The 22,865-nt window shown below is 42.8% G+C and overlaps 1 protein-coding gene across 3 annotated transcripts in view; it reads left to right on the top strand.

Annotated features, from left to right (window-relative positions):
- Positions 1 to 22,865, top strand: part of LOC110519057 (collagen alpha-1(XIX) chain) — a 266,495-nt gene that overhangs the window by 37,563 nt on the left and 206,067 nt on the right. For all 3 annotated transcript variants that reach the window (XM_036987654.1, XM_036987651.1, XM_036987663.1), the window contains exons 10-13: positions 1,569 to 1,613; positions 2,313 to 2,366; positions 7,462 to 7,506; positions 13,254 to 13,307. In XM_036987654.1, coding sequence (XP_036843549.1) covers positions 1,569 to 1,613; positions 2,313 to 2,366; positions 7,462 to 7,506; positions 13,254 to 13,307 — 198 coding nt within the window. The remainder of the gene's footprint in view (positions 1 to 1,568; positions 1,614 to 2,312; positions 2,367 to 7,461; positions 7,507 to 13,253; positions 13,308 to 22,865) is intronic.

The raw sequence follows: 22,865 nt of genomic DNA, 5'->3' as shown, positions 1-22,865 counted from the left end.
CACCCCAGAAAAGTAACCTTTCAAATTTGTAGACGGAACTATGGATGCAAGGACTGATCATCCATGATATCAAAATGATAGTTTTAAATATGTTTTGACACTATAGAGTGTTTATTTACATTTACTTTGTTTACACATTTAACATGCTTATATTTTGGGGTCTGACAGCTGAACTAAGCTCATGAGGCATTTATAAGTTCAATTCTTCAAAAATCTATGGGTGTATACAGTATGATTAATTTATGAGTTCTGTTCTTCTAGAATCTATGGATATATACAACATCATGAATTTATATGTTCAAAAATGAATGTAGCAATTAAAGATTTTAGCTTGGACACATTCTAGAAATGTCAAAAACATACATTATTTGGATATTTTCTCCAAAAGTTATTATAACCATTATGGCCCAGGGCATGTCCTTATACTAATGTAGGCTGCAGTCAGTGGCCGTCAGTGTCTTATTCACACATTAGCCAGAGGATTTAGGAGGTCCAGCAGTTCACTGGGCTAAGCTAGTGTCCCATCCTGCTTCCCTTACAGCTGTCCCGAGCCTGTTGCATTTAACACAGCGCTCCAACAGCTGCAGAGAGAGGTGGATTGTATTACCAGATAATTGGCAAGCTACAAGTCCCAGATCCACAGTAACCCTGTTTCACTGTGTTGGGGCCTTGTTCTGCTAGCTGCTTCAACATGGTCTCATTAGAAGATTAAAAAAGTGGCATTTAACCATTGTAGTTCTATGTCAACCAAATAAACTTTTAATTATTTTACATCATTTTAACACATTCTCATTTACAGCAAAGACCTGGGGAATAGTTACAAGGGAGAGGAGGGAGGATGAATGAGCCAATTGGAAGCTGGGGATGATTAGGTGGCCAGATTGGGAATTTAGCCAGGACACCAGAGTTAACACCCCTACTGTTACGTTCCATGGGATGTTTAGTGACCACAGAGAGTCAGGACACCCGTTTAACGTCCCATCAGGAAGACAGAAACCTACACAGGGCAATGTCCCTAATCACTGCCCTGGGACATTTTATTTGATTTTTCAGACCAGAGTGCCTCCTACTGGCCCTCCGACACCACTTCCAGCAGCATCTGGTCTCCCATCCAGGGACTGACCCTGCTTCAGCAGTGGGATACAGGGTGGAATGCTGTATCATTATGACAATTAGTCCAATTAAGGAACTATTGCAACAAACTAAGCTTAATCAAGGCCTATTCATGTTGTCCCAATCATACCACCATTCCTTGGCTGCAACATTCAGGAAAATATTATAGCCATGTCTGTGACGTGTTCAGGGAACTTTGAGAAACAGTTCAATTTTAACCATACTTACTTGCCATAGACGTGGGAGAGACAAGCTGCTACTAAAAGAACAGCCACTGACTGTACAGCCAATTAGAGACCAGCCACTGACTGTACAGCCAATTAGAGACCAGCCACTGACTGTACAGCCAATTAGAGACCAGCCACTGACTGTACATCCAATAAGACAAGCAGTCACTAACTAAATGACCAATAAGGGATCAGCAGCTACTGACTGTATCATGTTGCCCTTTACAGGGAGAGACCAGGAAAGATGGGTTCCCTGGAAACTCAAGCCAGAAGGTACAGTATGTTACCATGGAAATATTTTATATTTATACAATACTGTATATGAGATATTTCACAACTTACACATGTGTTTGAACATGATAAACTCTTTAAACATAACAGAGAGTCAGAGAGTGCCCTGTCAGCTGGGTCTGTACATGGTCTAGCACCTTCAGTTCACCAGGACCACTCTAAAGCATCATCACCCTCTAAACCCTCCTCTAGAGCCCTTAGAAGTTGAAGTTGAAGAATACACACACGCACGCACACGCACGCACACGCACGTACACACACACACACACACACACACACACACACAGGGACATATTTGTCTATGAAACTCGATCCAATCTAATGACATAACACTTAAAAGGCGCGGCCCACCCAAACATTTTCCTATACTTGATAAGGTTTGAGAATTGGCTAAAGCTGGTCTGCGTTACTCAACACTGCACATGACATGCAAAGTCTATATCAAGTGTCATAACATTCATATTGAGATTGATGGTGGTGTGACTTGGCCTATTCTGCCTGTGTGGTTCGTGTGGTTTCCACCCGAACAGTATTAGCTACGGCAGAGTACTGTTTTGCTGTTTTAGGGATGTCTTAAGGCCTTCCCTTTTACTGTGTGTGTGTGTGTGTGTGCGCGCTTTCGTGTGTGTGCGTGTGCATGCCTAATCCTAATTGTGCGTGTGTGTTCTATTTCTACCTCAGGGTGACCAGGGTGTTTCTGGCTCACCAGGTCTGGATGGTATTCCTGGACAGAAGGTGAGTCAGACTGTTGGCTTGTTTGGACTGTCCATGATCTGTAAGATATAAGGTTTCTGTTTTAAACCACTAAACTCTTATTCTCCCACTACATATAATCTGTGAGAGAGTTTTCTATGTCCTGGAGTGCTGTTGGACTAAGGTTCAACTAAAGTAGCATAATACTATCCCCTTCTTCAGCTATTATGATAATAATATCCCCTTCATCAGCTTTCATGATAATACTATCCCCTTCATCAGCTATCATGATAATAATAGCCCCTTCATCAGCTTTCATGATAATACTATCCCCTTCATCAGGTATCATGATAATACTATCCCCTTCATCAGCTATCATGTTAATACTATCCCCTTCATCAGCTATCATGTTAATACTATCTCCTTCATCAGCTATCATGATAATACTATCCCCTTCATCAGCTATCATGATAATACTATCCCCTTCATCAGGTATCATGATAATACTATCCCCTTCATCAGCTATCATGTTAATATTATCTCCTTCATCAGCTTTCATGATAATACTATCCCCTTCATCAGGTATCATGATAATACTATCCCCTTCATCAGGTATCATGATAATACTATCCCCTTCATCAGCTATCATGTTAATACTATCTCCTTCATCAGCTATCATGTTAATACTATCTCCTTCATCAGCTATCATGATAATACTATCCCCTTCATCAGCTATCATGATAATACTATCCCCTTCATCAGGTATCATGATAATACTATCCCCTTCATCAGGTATCATGATAATACTATCCCCTTCATCAGGTATCATGATAATACTATCCCCTTCATCAGCTATCATGTTAATACTATCTCCTTCATCAGGTATCATGTTAATATTATCCCCTTCATCAGCTATCATGTTAATATTATCTCCTTCATCAGCTATCATGTTAATATTATCCCCTTCATCAGCTATCATGATAATACTATCTCCTTCATCAGCTATCATGATAATACTATCTCCTTCATCAGCTATCATGATAATACTATCTCCTTCATCAGCTATCATGATAATACTATCTCCTTCATCAGCTATCATGATAATACTATCCCCTTCATCAGCTATCATGTTAATACTATCCCCTTCATCAGCTATCATGTTAATACTATCTCCTTCATCAGCTATCATGATAATACTATCCCCTTCATCAGCTATCATGATAATACTATCCCCTTCATCAGCTATCATGTTAATACTATCCCCTTCATCAGCTATCATGATAATACTATCCCCTTCATCAGCTATCATGTTAATATTATCTCCTTCATCAGCTTTCATGATAATACTATCCCCTTCATCAGGTATCATGATAATACTATCCCCTTCATCAGGTATCATGATAATACTATCCCCTTCATCAGCTATCATGTTAATACTATCTCCTTCATCAGCTATCATGTTAATACTATCTCCTTCATCAGCTATCATGATAATACTATCCCCTTCATCAGGTATCATGATAATACTATCCCCTTCATCAGGTATCATGATAATACTATCCCCTTCATCAGGTATCATGATAATACTATCCCCTTCATCAGCTATCATGTTAATACTATCTCCTTCATCAGGTATCATGTTAATATTATCCCCTTCATCAGCTATCATGTTAATATTATCTCCTTCATCAGCTATCATGTTAATATTATCCCCTTCATCAGCTATCATGATAATACTATCTCCTTCATCAGCTATCATGATAATACTATCTCCTTCATCAGCTATCATGATAATACTATCTCCTTCATCAGCTATCATGATAATACTATCTCCTTCATCAGCTATCATGATAATACTATCCCCTTCATCAGGTATCATGATAATACTATCCCCTTCATCAGGTATCATGATAATACTATCCCCTTCATCAGCTATCATGATAATACTATCCCCTTCATCAGGTATCATGATAATACTATCCCCTTCATCAGGTATCATGATAATACTATCTCCTTCATCAGCTATCATGATAATACTATCTCCTTCATCAGCTATCATGATAATACTATCTCCTTCATCAGCTATCATGATAATACTATCTCCTTCATCAGCTATCATGATAATACTATCTCCTTCATCAGCTATCATGATAATACTATCTCCTTCATCAGCTATCATGATAATACTATCTCCTTCATCAGCTATCATGATAATACTATCCCCTTCATCAGGTATCATGATAATACTATCCCCTTCATCAGGTATCATGATAATATTATCCCCTTCATCAGCTATCATGATAATACTATCTCCTTCATCAGCTATCATGATAATACCATCTCCTTCATCAGCTATCATGTTAATATTATCTCCTTCATCAGCTATCATGATAATATTATCTCCTTCATCAGCTATCATGTTAATATTATCTCCTTCATCAGCTATTATGACAATACTATCCCCTTCATCAGCTACCATAATAACACTATCGCCTTCATCAGCTATTATTATAATAACAATGTCCCCTTCATCAGCTATTATGAGTTGGTGGTGGTGTTACCGGTGAAGGTTGGTGGTTCTGATTGTGGTTATTGGGGGGTGATGGTTATGGTGGGGGTGATGGTGGTGGTGTTAGTGGTTATGGTGCGGGTGATGGTGGGGATGGTGGTGGTTATGGTGGTGGTGTTAGTGGTGATGGTGATTACGGCGGTTACGGTGGTGGTTATGGTGGTGGTGGTGGTGGTGGTGGTGGTTATGGTGGGGGTGGTGGTGATTACGGTGCTGGTTATGGTGGTGGTTATGGTGGGGGTGGTGGTGGTGGTGATGATTACGGTGCTGGTTATGGTGGTGGTTATGGTGGGGGTGGTGGTGGTGGTGGTGATGATTACGGTGCTGGTTATGGTGGTGGTTATGGTGGGGGTGGTGGTGATTACGGTGGTTATGGTGGTGGTTATGGTGGTGGTTATGGTGGTGATTACGGTGGGGGTGGTGGTGGTGGGGCTGATGGTGGTGGTTATGGTGGGGTTGGTAGTGGTGATTATGATGGGGGTGATGGTGGTGATTACGGTGGGGGTGATGGTGGTGGTGATTATGATGGGGGTGATGGTGGTGGTTATGGTGGTGGTTATGGTGGTGGTGGTGGTGATTACGGTGGGGGTGGTGGTGATTACGGTGGGGGTGGTGGTGATTACGGTGGTGGTTATGGTGGTGGTTATGGTGGTGATTACGGTGGGGGTGGTGGTGGTGGTGATTACGGTGGTGGTTATGGTGGGGTTGGTGGTGGTGATTACGGTGGTGGTTATGGTGGTGGTTATGGTGGTGATTACGGTGGGGGTGGTGGTGGTGGTGATTACGGTGGTGGTTATGGTGGTGATTACGGTGGGGGTGATGGTGGTGGTGATTATGATGGGGGTGATGGTGGTGATTATGGTGGGGGTGATGGTGGTGGTGATTATGATGGGGGTGATGGTGGTGGTTATGGTGGTGGTTATGGTGGTGATTACGGTGGGGGTGGTGGTGGTGGTGATTACGGTGGTGGTTATGGTGGGGTTGGTGGTGGTGATTATGATGGGGTGATGGTGGTGGTGATTACGGTGGGGGTGATGGTGGTGGTGATTACGGTGGTGGTTATGGTGGGGGTGGTGGGGGTGGTGGTGGTGGTGGTGGTTATGGTGGTGGTTATGGTGGGGGTGGTGGTGATTACGGTGGGGGTGGTGGTGGTGGTGGTTACGGTGGTGGTTATGGTGGGGGTGGTGGTGGTGGTGATTACGGTGGGGGTGGTGGTGGTGGTGATTACGGTGGTGGTTATGGTGGTGGTTATGGTGGTGATTACGGTGGGGGTGGTGGTGGTGGTGGTGGTGGTGATTATGATGGGGGTGATGGTGGTGGTGGTGATAGTGGTGGTGATTATGATGGGGGTGATGGTGGTGGTGGTGATAGTGGTGGTGACTCGCTCCTTCTCTCCCCATTGTGTTTCTGTAGTGCAGGGCTCTCCAACCCTCTTCTGTAGGTTTTCTCTCCAACCCCAGTTGTAACTAACTGGATTCAGCATATCAACCAGCTAATTATTAGAATCTGGTCCACTAGATAAGGGTTGTAGCAAAAACCTCAAGAAGGGTAGCTCTCCAGCAACAGGGTTGGAGTGAAAATCTACAGGATGGTAGCTCTCCAGGAACAGGGTTGGAGTGAAAACCTACAAGAGGGTAACTCTCCAGGAACAGGGTTGGACTGAAAACCTACAGGAGGGTAGCTCTCCAGAAACAGGGTTGGAGTGACAACCTACAGGAGGGTAGCTCTCCAGAAACAGGGTTGGAGTGACAACCTACAGGACGGTAGATCTCCAGGAACAGGGTTGGAGTGAAAACCTACAGGATGGTAGCTCTCCAGGAACAGGGTTGGAGTGAAAACCTACAGGAGGGTAGCTCTCCAGGAACATGGTTGGAGTGAAAACCTACAGGATGGTAGCTCTCCAGGAACAGGGTTGGAGTGAAAACCTACAGGAGCGTAGCTCTCCAGGAACAGGGTTGGAGTGAAAACCTACAGGATGGTAGCTCTCCAGGAACAGGATTTACACCCAGGACACCAAGGGATTTACACATAGAGCAATAGTCCCTTAGGAGGGAGATAGGACTTATTATATATCCTCTCCTCATGTATTTACAGTATTGTATGCCCTCTGATTCAATGTCTCATGTACGCTCTCAGAACTGCTTCAATACAGGGTCAGAGATTAACAAATCATTCGCTTTTTCATCTTGTAAACACAAGTGAATATCATGCACTTACCCAGAGAAATATTTATGTGTATGTAAATATGCATTAGTCATAGAGTTGTGGCTATTCCTTATGCATTAGATATGGGACAGTATGGAATATGTACTGTACATGTATATACAGTAAGGTGTGTGGGAAATAGTCCTGCTCTTATTCTTTATAACCTGAAGTGATGTGTAATTCCGTTGTGAAGTTGACTCAAGGCGCTAAACATTGTAGACGTGTGAACGAAGGCCCATTCAGAGCTGTACTGAACCCTACGGCACAGACCTCAGTGAAACTACCAAGATATTTCTCCTCGTGAACGAGTAGACCTTCAATGTTTGTTATTTAGCATTTCAAGTTTCAACCTTGTCATTTCAGGGGGAGGCAGGATCAAACGGGTCTAAGGGGATCGATGGAGCAACGGTAAGTACACACACACACGGAAACATACACACACACACACACACACACACGGAAACGTACACACACACACACATATTACATAATGGTAAATGTCTCTGGTTTCACTCTCTGTCATGTATAAACACCAGTTCATCCAAACGTACAACGTCCCACTGTAGTGGATATACTGATATTCACATTCCCAGCATGCAGAGTCCCACTGTAGTGGATATACTGATATTCACATTCCCAGCATGCAGAGTCCCACTGCAGTGGATACATGGTTATTAATATGTAGCATATGTCTTCTGTTGTAATATATATTTTATTTTAAAGGATTTTTCTAGCACAGGTTTTCTAATACATCTCTGAAGGATCTACAGTCTTTCGTAGCCCAAGGCCTTTCCCCCTGTAATCTCAAGACTAACACAATAGCTATTCATATTTTACTACATGCAACCATGACAGTACATGCACAGTGTGTTCTATGATTATCTGGTGATAATGTCGAATGTGGATTGACCTGAACTCTAATAGCTTGGTCTCATGTGAAGGACGTGTCTGGAATGTATATATCATAAGCTCTTCCCTAGTCTCTGCACCTACAGTAAAACAGCATGCGTTCATGCAAGGTTTCAGGGAAATTCAACTATAGGCTGCAGGCAGCATGAGTATCACATGGCGGTGTGGGAAACGTCCTCCTCAGCCTGAACTGTCCCCACCTGCGTCAGCAAATAACTAGCTTTTTCCTTTGGCACCGACTGGTAAGTTGGTTCAGGAGGGCGGTCACATGTGCTAGCAAGGCAGAGGTTCTGGGTTCGAGCATCAGTGTGAGCCGAATCAGGAGGAAGTGGTACTCTCTCAGCGAGCAGCGTGACGTCCTTTAGAGATGCATTGATGCAAGGGTTCAGGGAAATACTCAGGAATGCTGCATTATGTTGGGCTGGTCTCAGAGGAGTGAGCTACAGCACAAACAGATCTGGGACCAGAATAGAATTGTGTAGCATTTGCATAATTTGTTCTTTCATAATGGTGGTGTGGCTTTATGGGCCAAAGGCTAGATGTGTTTAGAATAAATATCGTGAAAAGACTTCAGTAGACTATGAAATTACAGGAAAACAAAGCTATGCTTTCAGGGAAATGGTCTGTATTTTGTGGCTTTTGCATAATTGGTTCCTTCGTAATGGCGGTGTGGCTCCGCTAAGTATTGGGCTGAGCAGATGGACAGTTTAAAATGGCATAATGAAAGCGCCTCTTTTCATCACCATATCCTCTCTGATTAGGCCAATGGACTGAGGGAGAAATCTGTCCCTCTGGCACAGTGTACAATACACTGACTGGCATGCTCAATACAACATACAGGAACTGGGCTGCCTGCTCAATACAACATACAGGGACTGGGCTGCCTGCTCAATACAACATGCAGGGACTGGGCTGCCTGCTCAATACAACATGCAGGGACTGTGCTGCCTGCTCAATACAACATACAGGGACTGGGCTGCCTGCTCAATACAACATGCAGGGACTGGGCTGCCTGCTCAATACAACATACAGGGACTGTGCTGCCTGCTCAATACAACATACAGGGACTGGGCTGCCTGCTCAATACAAGACTGGGTTGATTCCTCTGTGAGCTGACCTCAACACAACAGCTCATTGGTCACACAGACTGGGTTGGTTCCTCTGTGGGATGACCTCAACACAACAGCTCATTGGTCACACAGACTGGGTTGGTTCCTCTGTGGGCTGACCTCAACACAACAGCTCATTGGTCACACAGACTGGGTTGGTTCCGCTGTTAAAACTGAGCAGGGTGTGACAGAGTAGGATTACTGAGCTCTAAACTCATAGGGTTGGTTTCCCAGACACAGCCTAGTCCTCATACGGTTGGTTTCCCAGACACAGCCTAGTCCTCATAGGGTTGGTTTCCCAGACACGGCCTAGTCCTCATAGGGTTGGTTTCCCAGACACAGACACAGCCTTGTCCTCATAGGGTTGGTTTCCCAGACACAGCCTAGTCCTCATAGGGTTGGTTTCCCAGACACAGACACAGCCTAGTCCTCATAGGGTTGGTTTCCCAGACACAACCTAGTCCTCATAGGGTTGGTTTCCCAGACATAGCCTAGTCCTCATAGGGTTGGTTTCCCAGACATAGCCTAGTCCTCATAGGGTTGGTTTCCCAGACACAGACACAGCCTAGTCCTCATAGGGTTGGTTTCCCAGACACAGCCTAGTCCTCATAGGGTTGGTTTCCCAGACACAGCCTAGTCCTCATACGGTTGGTTTCCCAGACACAGCCACAACCTAGTCCTCATAGGGTTGGTTTCCCAGACACGGCCTAGTCTTCATAGGGTTGGTTTCCCAGACACAGACACAGCCTAGTCCTCATAGGGTTGGTTTCCCAGACACAACCTAGTCCTCATAGGGTTGGTTTCCCAGACACAACCTAGTCCTCATAGGGTTGGTTTCCCAGACACAGACACAACCTAGTCCTCATAGGGTCGGTTTCCCAGACACAGCCTAGTCCTCATAGGGTTGGTTTCCCAGACACAACCTAGTCCTCATAGGGTTGGTTCCCCAGACATGGCCTAGTCCTCATAGGGTTGGTTTCACAGACACAGACACAACCTAGTCCTTATAGGGTTGGTTTCCCAGACACAGACACAACCTAGTCCTCATAGGGTTGGTTTCCCAGACACAGACACAGCCTAGTCCTCAAAGGGTTGGTTTCCCAGACACAGCCTAGTCCTCATAGGGTTGGTTTCACAGACACAGACACAACCTAGTCCTCATAGAGTTGGTTTCCCAGATACAGACACAGCCTAGTCCTCATAGGGTTGGTTTCCCAGATACAGACACAGCCTAGTCCTCATAGAGTTGGTTTCACAGACACAGACACAACCTAGTCCTCATAGGGTTGGTTTCCCAGACACAGACACAACCTAGTCCTCATAGGGTTGGTTTCCCAGACACAGACACAACCTAGTCCTCATAGGGTTGGTTTCCCAGACACAGACACAGCCTAGTCCTCATAGGATTGGTTTCCCAGATAGAGACACAGCCTAGTCCTCGGTTGGTTTCCCAGACACAACCTAGTCCTCATAGGGTTGGTTTCCCAGATACAGACACAACCTAGTCCTCATAGGGTTGGTTTCCCAGACACAGCCTAGTTCTCATAGGGTTGGTTTCCCAGACACAACCTAGTCCTCATAGTGTTGGTTTCCCAGACACAGCCTAGTCCTCGTAGGGTTGGTTTCCCAGATACAGACACAGCCTAGTCTTCATAGGGTTGGTTTCCCAGACACAACCTAGTCCTCATAGGGTTGGTTTCCCAGACACAGACACAGCCTAGTCCTCATAGGGTTGGTTTCCCAGACACAAACACAGCCTAGTCCTCATAGGGTTGGTTTCACAGACACAGACACAACCTAGTCCTCATAGGGTTGGTTTCACAGACACAGACACAACCTAGTCCTCATAGGGTTGGTTTCCCAGACACAGCCTAGTTCTCATAGGGTTGGTTTCCCAGACACAGCCTAGTCCTCATGGGGTTGGTTTCCCAGACACAACCTAGTTCTCATAGGGTTGGTTTCACAGACACAGACACAACCTAGTCCTCAGGGTTGGTTTCCCAGACACAACCTAGTCCTTATAGGGTTGGTTTCCCAGACACAACCTAGTTCTCATAGGGTTGGTTTCACAGACACAGACACAACCTAGTCCTCATAGGGCTAAATTTCCCAGACACAGACACAACCTAGTTCTCATAGGGTTGGTTTCACAGACACAGACACAACCTAGTCCTCATAGGGTTGGTTTCCCAGACACAACCTAGTTCTCATAGGGTTGGTTTCACAGACACAGACACAACCTAGTCCTCATAGGGTTGGTTTCCCAGACACAACCTAGTCCTCATATGTTTGGTTTCCCAGACACAGACACAGCCTAGTCCTCATAGGGTTGGTTTCACAGACACAGACACAACCTAGTCCTCATAGGGTTGGTTTCCCAGACACAACCTAGTCCTCATAGGGTTGTTTTCCCAGACACAACCTAGTCCTCATAGGGTTGGTTTCACAGACACAACCTAGTTCTCATAGGGTTGGTTTCACAGACACAGACACAACCTAGTCCTCATAGGTTTGGTTTCCCAGACACAGACACAGCCTAGTCCTCATAGGGTTGGTTTCACAGACACAGACACAACCTAGTCCTCATAGGGTTGGTTTCCCAGACACAACCTAGTCCTCATAGGGTTGGTTTCACAGACACAGACACAGCCTAGTCCTCATAGGGTTGGTTTCACAGACACAGACACAGCCTAGTCCTCATAGGGTTGGTTTCCCAGACACAACCTAGTCCTCATAGGGTTGGTTTCCCAGACACAACCTAGTCCTCATAGGGTTGGTTTCACAGACACAGACACAGCCTAGTCCTCATAGGGTTGGTTTCACAGACACAGACACAGCCTAGTACTCGTGAAGATTCTCCATTGTTCTTTAGTCCAGGATTCAGCTTAATCTGTGTCCAGGAAACCTGCCTTTTAAACGGATCAGTCTGACATTACTGGACTATTCTGGAATTGCTGGACTGTCTCAAAGACGGAATAGAATCAATGTTTATTATGCAGAGTGGAAAACTAACGCTAACTATACTGCTTTATGTCTTATCATGTGGCTCACAGTATGCTATTTCTCTCTAGGACATTTTCAACATTGTAATGCATCATACCTGCATGCAATGGCAAGTGTTGCCCTGTTTATTCAGCAGCTTGATGATCGTTGTTGTTTGAATTGGCATATTATCAACATGTTTGTTTCAAGTAATAAAGTTTATTGTCCATATAAAGTTGTTGAGATTTTTATGAAACAGGTGGAAATGGAGCATTGTTACGATGCCTGTTTATTCAGCAACGTTTGGATGTCACTTTCTATACTGAATGTATTTCAAACGATGGTGACTGCCAAGAGAGAGTTTCATCATAATACTGCTGCCTGCTTCTTCCTGGTTAATGATATGATTTGGTAATGCAGCTGTGTGATAGTGTCTTCTCTATCAACCTGGACGATTAACACACACACACACACACACACACACACACACACACACACACACACACACACACACACACACACACACACACACCCCTGGCCCCATCATTTATTTATAATGTCGACATAGTCCTAATTTGTTTACAACCAGGACTCCAAATTCAGACAGATATTTCATGGAAACAAATAAACAGGATAATTTCTGAATTTGTTTTAGCCTGTTGCCTTCGAGGGGGTTATTTAATATACTTGGGAGTGAAACAGAGAGCACACGACTGGAAGATGTCAACGAGTTCTTGTCTGTTCTGTGAACTTTAGCAGTGTTTAGTTGAATGTCTCTATAGAGGACATATCACTTCGATAAATAAACTGCTGAAGATGAGACCTTTGCTACAACATGAAGACAGACCGGTCATATCAGGTCTCATCTTTCAGGATAGGAATCAGGATTTAGATTTAGGGTTGGGTTTGGAGACATAAATTGTGTTTATAGATGAAGTTGACATTTTGTCATGATGCTTGTGACCTGTATCCCTTGTAAGAGGCGCTGGCAGTAAGAGCATCAATGATTGGATAAACCACCGTGGAACAGTCTCCTGAGGAGACGTCAGACCTTTCAAAACAACATGTTGTTACTGCACATCTGTACTTATAATGCATGGAAATGATGGCGTGCTTGTGTAGGACCTGAGTTTCAACTTGCTCTTTCTTCTGCAGGGTGAGAAGGGACCAGCTGGGGAGCCTGGTGCGGAGGGGAAACCTGGGATAAATGTAAGATACTGTTTTGAATCCCAGTCTGTTTATTCATCTGCATCATTCATTATTAACATTATAAACATAGTCAGTTGCCCTAAATAAATGTAAGGTCCTATCTTTGCTATTTTACTATCGTATGCTGTTTATTCGTTTGCATCGTTAATAATAAAAACAGTGACCTAAATAAATGTGCAGGTTAATTTAGGTTGGACGGGTGTTGGAAGGCGCTCAGCCAGGTTAATTTAGTTTGGCCTATTTACTTGTTTTTAGAACATTCTCTTGCCTGTCCCCTCCGTTCCCTCCCCGTCCGTGCTAATATTAGGTTAAAGTTGTTATTTAAAGCTAGCATGTGATATTTAAGGGTAAAGGGGACACCTGAGAAGACAGAATGTCTTGTGTGCATGACTGCCATGTGAGCGAGTATCGTTTTTCTGATACGAGAACTAACTACGGGGCCTGGCTCAGTGGAAGACTACAGCCACGTAACCGTGCCCTAAGCAATCCACGTTCCACATGTATATGTCCTCAGCTTGTACAGTCATAGACGTATCAGGTGACAGAGAAAGAACACGTCTGGTGGCTCCGTAAAGACGATGGCTGCAGTTCTATATCATCCCATCTGTTGTTTTTATGTGTTGAAGTATTAAATATAACCTTTGCAATAAGGTACGCTTCCTCTGAGTGTTGCTCTACTGTAAAATCTGAGATTTACACTTACAGTCAGTGATATCAAGTGTCAATTAGGACGTTTCCCTCTAGACTTTCTCACTGTGGTCAGCCTTTCGGTGTGGTTTCTGGAACTCAGTGGGTAGAGCATGGTGATTGTAATGTCAGGATTGTGGGTTTGATTCCCGGGGCCACCCCATACAAAAACATGTGTGCAGGTAATGACTGTAAATCGCTTTGGATTAAAGCTTCTGCTAAATGTTAAGTCTATATCTGAACACTAATGATCAGGTTGTTTTCCTATAGACGTTCACACAAGGATCAGCCTCACAACCTAAGGCTATGGGTGATGTTCAGCTATGGAGGTGAATCGCTGAGCCAATGGAAACATTGTAAACAGCATTTTCTGCAGTAACCTCTGTGGTATTCGTTGGGCCTGGCCACTCTAGATATCTGTTACCCTTACGGGATCTGGTTCCAACACAGCTTTGAAGGCAGTTCCCACTCACATGACACAAATCGCATACCTAAACTGCAACCTATTCCCTATGTAGTGCACTACTTTTGACCAGGGCTAGTAGGGTTGACCAGGGCCCATAGGGCTCTAGTCAAAGTAGGGCACTATGTGGGGAACAGGGTGCCATTAGGAATGCAGACACAACAGACAAGACAAACCCTCTTACTGTAACTCTAACGGTGCATCTCTTAGTCTCTCCACACATGACAAAACTTCACCCTTCTTGTCTAAAGTAAAGTGCCATTACCGCCAGCCAGGCAGCCACACTGGTTAGAAAGTGGCAGAGTGTGCGCCATAAATGGGACCCTATTCCCTATGTAGTGCACTACTTTAGACCAGAGCACAATAAAGCGAATAGGGTGCCATTTGGGACTCAGCCAGCAAGTAAGTAAACATAATTAGTCTGCTGTCTTGAGAAATTCCCCTGCTACTCTCTCTCTCTCTCTCTCTCTCTCTCTCTCTCTCTCTCTCTCTCTCTCTCTCCCCTACTCTCTCTCTAGCCCCACTTCTCCCTCCCCACCATCTCCCTCACTCTCCGCTCCCTTCTTCCCTCCCCCTCTGTCTCTCTCTCCCCCTCCCCTCTGTTTATTTGCTAGCTGAAGCGGTAGATGTAGAGTGTGTACTGGGGAGCTGCCAGATTGTGTTGTTGTGGCCTGGGCACTGTCGGAGCGAGGGAGGCGCAGTGCTGTGTGTGTGTTGTGGCCTGGGCGCTGTCGGAGCGAGGGAGGCGCAGTGCTGTGTGTGTGTTGTGGCCTGGGCGCTGTCGGAGCGAGGAAGGCGCAGTGCCACGTGTGTGGGTGTGTGTAGGTGTGTGCGTGTGTGTGTTGTAGCCCGGGCGCTGTCGGAGCGAAGGAGGCACAGTGCTGTGTGTGTTGTGGCCTGGGCGCTGTCGGAGCGAGGAAGGCGCAGTGCCACGTGTGTGTAGGTGTGTGCGTGTGTGTGTTGTAGCCCGGGCGCTGTCGGAGTGAAGAAGGCACAGTGCCATGTGTGTAGGTATGTGTGTGTAGGTATATGTGTGTAGCTATTGTGGCCTGGGCGCTGTCGGAGCGAGGAAGGCGCAGTGCCACGTGTGTGGGTGTGTGTAGGTATGTGTGTGTAGGTATTGTAGCCCGGGCGCTGTTGGAGGGAGGGAGGCACAGCGCCATGTGTGTGGGTGTAGGTATGTGTGTGTAGGTATTGTGGCCTGGGCGCTGTCTGAGCGAGGGAGGCACAGTGCCGTGTGTAATTAGCAAGGCTAGCGTACACAGCTCCCTGTAGTGTCTCACACTGTGCTGCTGCAGGAGAGACAGAGAGGAGAGAGACTGAGCAGAGTAGACCTGGGTTAAAATACTACTTGAAATAATTTCAAATACCAGGTATTGAATTTGTCTGGTGATATGTGAACAATGTAACCAACTGTAAACCCTAAAGTCAGCGCTAGAGTCAGGGCTAGAGTGAAGACTCAAAGCCTCCCATCCCTCCCTGCTTGCCTGTCATAAGGCCCAACAGCACTGAGCAGAGGCTAACAACAGTTGTCTCTCCATCTCTCTCTCTTCCTTCCTAGATATGTGGTCTGAGCACCAGCCTCATAGCAAGGAGGCAGAGATATCATGGTCTTTACTGGTCTGATCTTAGGGAGACAGGACAGAGATATCATGGTCTTTACTAGTCTGATCCTAGGGTGACAGGACAGAGATATCATGGTCTATATTGGTCTGATCTTAGGGAGACAGGACATAGATATCATGGTCTTTACTGGTCTGATCTTAGGGAGACAGGACATAGATATCATGGTCTTTACTGGTCTGATCCTAGGGAGACAGGACATAGATATCATGGTCTTTACTGGTCTGATCCTAGGGTGACAGGACAGACATATCATGGTCTTTACTGGTCTGATCTTAGGGAGACAGGACAGAGATATCATGGACTTTACTGGTCTGATCCTAGGGAGACAGGACAGAGATATCATGGACTTTACTGGTCTGATCTTAGGGAGACAGGACAGGGAAGGATAAAGGTCTGGCCTCCGCCTCTCTCTTCCCCGATCCCTCTCTGCATCTCTTTCTAACTATGTTACTCTGAGTGAGACTGGACAGAGGAGGGAAGAGAGAGAATCAGAGGAAAATGAAGGGAGAGTAAAAGGGAGGAAAAGGTTCACTCTCTCCCTAAAGACATCATTATCTTCAGCAGACAGCAGAGAGGGAGAGGGGGGACATTTCTCTAAAGATCAACAACATACATCATTTAGAAGTGGCCTCAGTTTCAGCCCACTACCTTCTCTATGTTGTTCCTTCATACCACCACAGTGTTAAGCAGCAGACCTGGGTTCAAATACTATTTGAAATCTTTAAAACAATTTATACGTTTGCTCTAGCCTGTCTGGAGTGCCAGAAGGCGGTGTTTGCAGTTTTGAGACTATCCTACTGGTCCAGTAAGACAGGCAAGCTCAATCAAGCCCAGATAAAGTATGATTCAAATGCTTTTTGAACCCAGGTCTTACAGGTGGTGAACTGTGCCAGGATGGATCTATACAGTAGGTTGCATACAGAGAGGTAAAACATGTAGGAAGATATTTGGACAGTGGAATCAGAACAAATCTATTCAGTATGTTTTTTTCTTCTTCTGAACCCTTAACATGTGTGTAATATTTGAGTGAGTATTGTACTAGGTCCAGATGTCTGCATTTGCTGAAGAGGTACCATTAGCTGATGCCATGACGACAGCTAGTCTTCCAGCAGTCCACTGGCTTTAGTGGGTGTATAAAACTTCTCCCTAGAAACAAACCATTTACATGGCCAGGGCTATCCCATCCAGTGGAAATGGGGCTTTTAAATCCAGGATGTATCACAACCGTCCGTGGATGTGAGTCCCATAGGGCGGCCCACAACTGGCCCAGCGTCGTCCGGGTTTGGCCGGTGTAGGCTGTAATTGTAAATAAGGATTTGTTTTTAACTAACTTGCCTAGTTTTTTTTTTAAAACCTATAAACCTATTGTCACGATCGTTATAAGGAGTGGACCAAGATGCAGCGTGGTATGTTTCCATCCTTTTATTAGGAAGAGAAACTCAAAGAACAAAAACAATAAAGAGAAAAAACAAAACGTGAAGCTCAAAGTAGTGCTCACATGCAACTATACCTAGACAAGATCCCACAAAGCACGTAGGGGAAATGGCTGCCTAAATATGATCCCCAATCAGAGACAACGATAAACAGCTGCCTCTGATTGGGAACCATACCAGGCCAACATAGAAATATAATCACCTAGATGCCCACCCTAGTCACACCCCGACCTAACCAACATAGAGAATAAAAAGCTCTCTATGTTCAGGGCGTGACACCTATAGAATACCACTATAACTATAAACCTACAGAATACCACGATCACTATTAACCTATAGAATACCACTATAAACCTATAGAATACCACCATCACTATAAACCTATAGAATACCACCATAACTATAAACCTATAGAATACCACCATAACTATAAACCTATAGAATACCACTACTAACCTATAGAATACCACTATAAACCTTTAGAATACCACCATCACTATTAACCTATAGAATACCACCATAACTATTAACCTATAGAATACCACCATAACTATAAACCTATAAAATACCCCTATAAACCTATAGAATACCACTATAACTATAAAACTATAGAATACCACCATAATTATACACCTATAGAATAACACTATAAACCTATAGAATACTACCATCACTATTAACCTATAGAATACCACGATAAACCTATAGAATACCACCATCAGAATTGACCTATAGAATACCACCATAACTATACACCTATAGAACACCACTATAAACCTATAGAATACCACTATAACTATAAACCTATAGAATACCACCATCGCTATTAACCTATAGAATACCACCATAACTATAAACCTATAGAATACCAATATAAACCTATAGAATACCACCATAACTATACACCTATAGAATACCACTATAAACCTATAGAATACCACTATAAACCTATAGAATACCAATATAAACCTATAGAATACCACCATAACTATACACCTATAGAATACCACTATAAACCTATAGAACACCACCATCACTATAAACCTATAGAATACCTCTATAAACCTATAGAATACCAATATAAACCTATAGAATACCACCATAACTATTAACCTATAGAATACCACCATAACTATAAACCTATAGAATACCTCTATAAACCTATAGAATACCAATATAAACCTATAGAATACCACCATAACTATACACCTATAGAATACCACTATAAACCTATAGAATACCACCATCACTATAAACCTATAGAATACCACCATCACTATAAACCTATAGAATACCACTATAACTATTAACCTATAGAATGCCACCATAACTATAAACCTATAGAATACCACCATCACTATAAACCTATAGAATACCACTATACACCTATAGAATACCACTATCACTATAAACCTATAGAATACCACTATAAACCTATAGAATACCACTATAAACCTATAGAATAACACCATAACTATAAACCTATAGAATATCACATAACTATAAACCTATAGAATACCACTATAACTATTAACCTATAGAATGCCACATAACTATAAACCTATAGAATACCACCATCACTATAAACCTATAGAATACCACTATAAACCTATAGAATACCACTATAAACCTATAGAATACCCATAGAATACCACTATGAACCTATAGAATACCACTATAAACATATAGAATACCACCATCACTATTAACCTATAGAATACCACTATAAACCTATAGAATAACACTATAACTATAAACCTATAGAATACCACCATAACGATAAACCTATAGAATACCTGCATCACTATTAACCTATAGAATACCACCATAACTATACACCTATAGCATACCACTATTAAGCTATAGAATACCACCATCACTATTAACCTATAGAATACCACTATAAACCTATAGAATACCACTGTAAATATAAACCTAAAGAATTCCACCATAACGATAAACCTATAGGATACTACTATAAACCTATAGAATACCACCATCACTATTAACCTATAGAATACCACCATAACTATACACCTATAGAATACCACTATAAACCTATAGAATACCACTATAAACCTATAGAATACCACTATAACCCTATAGAATACCACTATAAACCTATAGAATACCACTGTAAACCTATAGAATACCACCATCACTATTAACCTATAGAATACCACCATAACTATACACCTATAGAATACCACTATAAACCTATAGAATACCACTATAAACCTATAGAATACCACCATCACTATAAACCTATAGAATACCACCATCACTATTAACCTATAGAATACCACTGTACACCTATAGAATACCACTATAAACCTATAGAATACCACTATAAACCTATAGAATACCACTGTAAACCGATAGAATACCACTATAACCCTATAGAATACCACTATAAACCTATAGAATACCACCATAACTATACACCTATAGAATACCACTATAAACCTATAGAATACCACCATCACTATAAACCTATAGAATACCACTATAAACCTATAGAATACCACTATAAACCTACAGAATACCACTATAACTATAAACCTATAGAACACCACCATCACTATAAACCTATAGAATACCACTATAAACCTATAGAATACCACCATCACTATACACCTATAGAATACCACTATAAACCTATAGAATACCACCATCACTATAAACCTATAGAATACCACTATAAACCTATAGAATACCACTATAAACCTACAGAATACCACTATAACTATAAACCTATAGAACACCACCATAAACCTATAGAATACCACTATAAACCTACAGAATACCATATATCTAAGCGGATGTTCAGATCAGTTTATCATGAATATGTTCCTGCATCATAAATATCGATCCAGACCTGCAGATGGGAAACTGACACTCAGTGCTATACCAGTAGAGGATGTTGATCTCACATTAAAATGGCCCTGGGCGATTTATATTACTATTGGCAAAGTCAACGGCGCTCAATGTTCACACATTAAAATGCAGCAGTTGAAAATCTGCAGTCAGAGCTTTTTTATGTATGGTGGCTATACATGATGAAGCTGTCTGGTATGGTCTCAATGGTTTCTTATACTGTACAATCAATAGCTGTCTGGTATGATCTCAATGGTTTCTTATACTGTACAATCAATAGCTGTCTGGTATGGTCTCAATGGTTTATTATACTGTACAATCAATAGCTGTCTGGTATGGTCTCAATGGTTTATTATACTGTACAATCAATAGCTGTCTGGTATGGTCTCAACGGGTTCTTATACTGTACAATCAATAGCTGTCCTGTAGAGATTTATGTATGTGTGTATTTATGTGACTGGGACAAAGCACATCAATGAACATTTCTGTAAATGTGAGAGATTTAGCCAGCTGGCTAGTTTTCATGCAGTAATATTGATATAGTGTCCATTAGTTTATTATGTCTAGGGAACTATGCTTGGTTAAATGGGCTATTCTGACTTCTTCCAAAGTGTAATGTGTTAAAGTCCAAATGAAATCAGATGCTGAAATTGGGTTAAAATGTGTTATCTATTATAACACAACACATGTCTGGAGACAAAGCCAGGTTTTAACATCAGTATCTATCTATCGTACATGATGTGAAAAACAAGCCAGTTGGACAGACTGGGCATTATTACTGTATACTATGTGACTAACAGACAGTTCATCATGTAGGCCAGACCAAAGGTGGGACATTGAGTTTTCTGCATTATGAAGCATTTACATGACACTACAGAATCCTATGACAGCCATGTTAGTTCCTGTTCACATTACATAACATGGGGAATATTGAAACAATCTAACTGAGTGTCTAGGATTAGAACACTTGTCACGGTCGTCCTCCTCTTCATCTGAAGAGGAGAGGCGAGAAGGATCGGAGGACCAAAATGTGGCGTGTTCATGATGAAATTTAATAAAGAAAACACTGAACACTGAAACACACTATACAAAACAATATACGACCGTGAAGCTAAATGAGAACTGTGCTGACACAAGCAATCAACATAGACAATCACCCACAAACAAACAGTGAAACCCAGGCTACCTAAGTATGATTCTCAATCAGAGACAACTAATGACACCTGCCTCTGATTGAGAACCATACTAGGCCGAAACATAGAAATCCCAAAATCATAGAAAAACAAACATAGACTGCCCACCCCAACTCACGCCCTGACCATACTAAATAATGACAAAAACAACAGAAATAAAGGTCAGAACGTGACAACACTATTTTTTATGTGTTCCACTCCGCTAGCCAGCACCTCGCCCAAACACGTGTGTGTTTCTTTCGCCTCTGGATTACAGGTTTACCATTGAACTTGAAGCCCAGAGAAATATATTTAGAGACTTTGGCCATTTTTCATATTTAGAGAATCAAGGAGAGCCGCACACTCAGGGAGCTCAGAGGCAATAATATTTATGTCCAACGTTTCCACAGACAAGCTGTCTTCATCAGAGTATAATGACAAACACTGTGGGGTGACTAGTTTATAGAGTGTCAAAAGACGCACACAGGTGTCTGTAATCATGGCCGGGTGTGGCCTGATATCATTGGTTAATCCTCAGATATAATAGCATATAAAAAACAAATGGATAGCGTACGATCATAGATACAATTTGGCTACATAAACCTACAAACATTTACAATGACACAATCACAATAATCACAAGAAAGTCTTCAGATCAAAGTCTACGTTGAGACCGAAGGGAGCAAGGGTCTTTAAATTAAAGATCCAGGCAGCCTCTCGTTTTAACAATAAATTGTCGAGGTCACCCCCTCTCCTAGGGAGGGTGACATGTTCGATACCAATATAACGTAGAGACAAAATCGAGGGGTTTGCTTCCAAAAACCTGTAATCCAGACTAGCTGACGCGATGCTATTCCACTGATTTATGACCACTTTTCTTCTCTGGCCTCCATTGATTTAGTCACCCTAATTTTGACCAAGGGTAGCAACTCCTATCACTTTTTGAATGGATTATCATAGAGACATTGGTTTTCTTAGAGGATTATCTACACTAATGGTCAAACAATGTGTTTTTCATTGGACCACCTACACAGAGTCATGTTGCTGTACTTCTCTGTTTAGTCCTGCAGAACCAGTAGTTGTCTATGATTCAGACTGACTCTGAGTAAAAAGACATTGGACAAACAGTTCCCTGGACTATTCAGAGACCCCGATACCTGCGGACACAGATATCAGCAGCACTTCAGGCCAAAACACTAATCTATCAATCAATCAATCAACCAATCAGTCAGTCAAATGTATTTTGTAAAGGCCTTTTTAAATCAGCAGATGTCACAAAGTGCTTTACAGAAACACAGCC

Source organism: Oncorhynchus mykiss, chromosome 1 (genome assembly GCF_013265735.2).
Source record: "Oncorhynchus mykiss isolate Arlee chromosome 1, USDA_OmykA_1.1, whole genome shotgun sequence".
NCBI classification, from domain to species: domain Eukaryota; kingdom Metazoa; phylum Chordata; class Actinopteri; order Salmoniformes; family Salmonidae; genus Oncorhynchus; species Oncorhynchus mykiss.
Note: the sequence above shows the minus strand (reverse complement) of the source record. Positions and strands in the feature narration are given on the sequence as shown.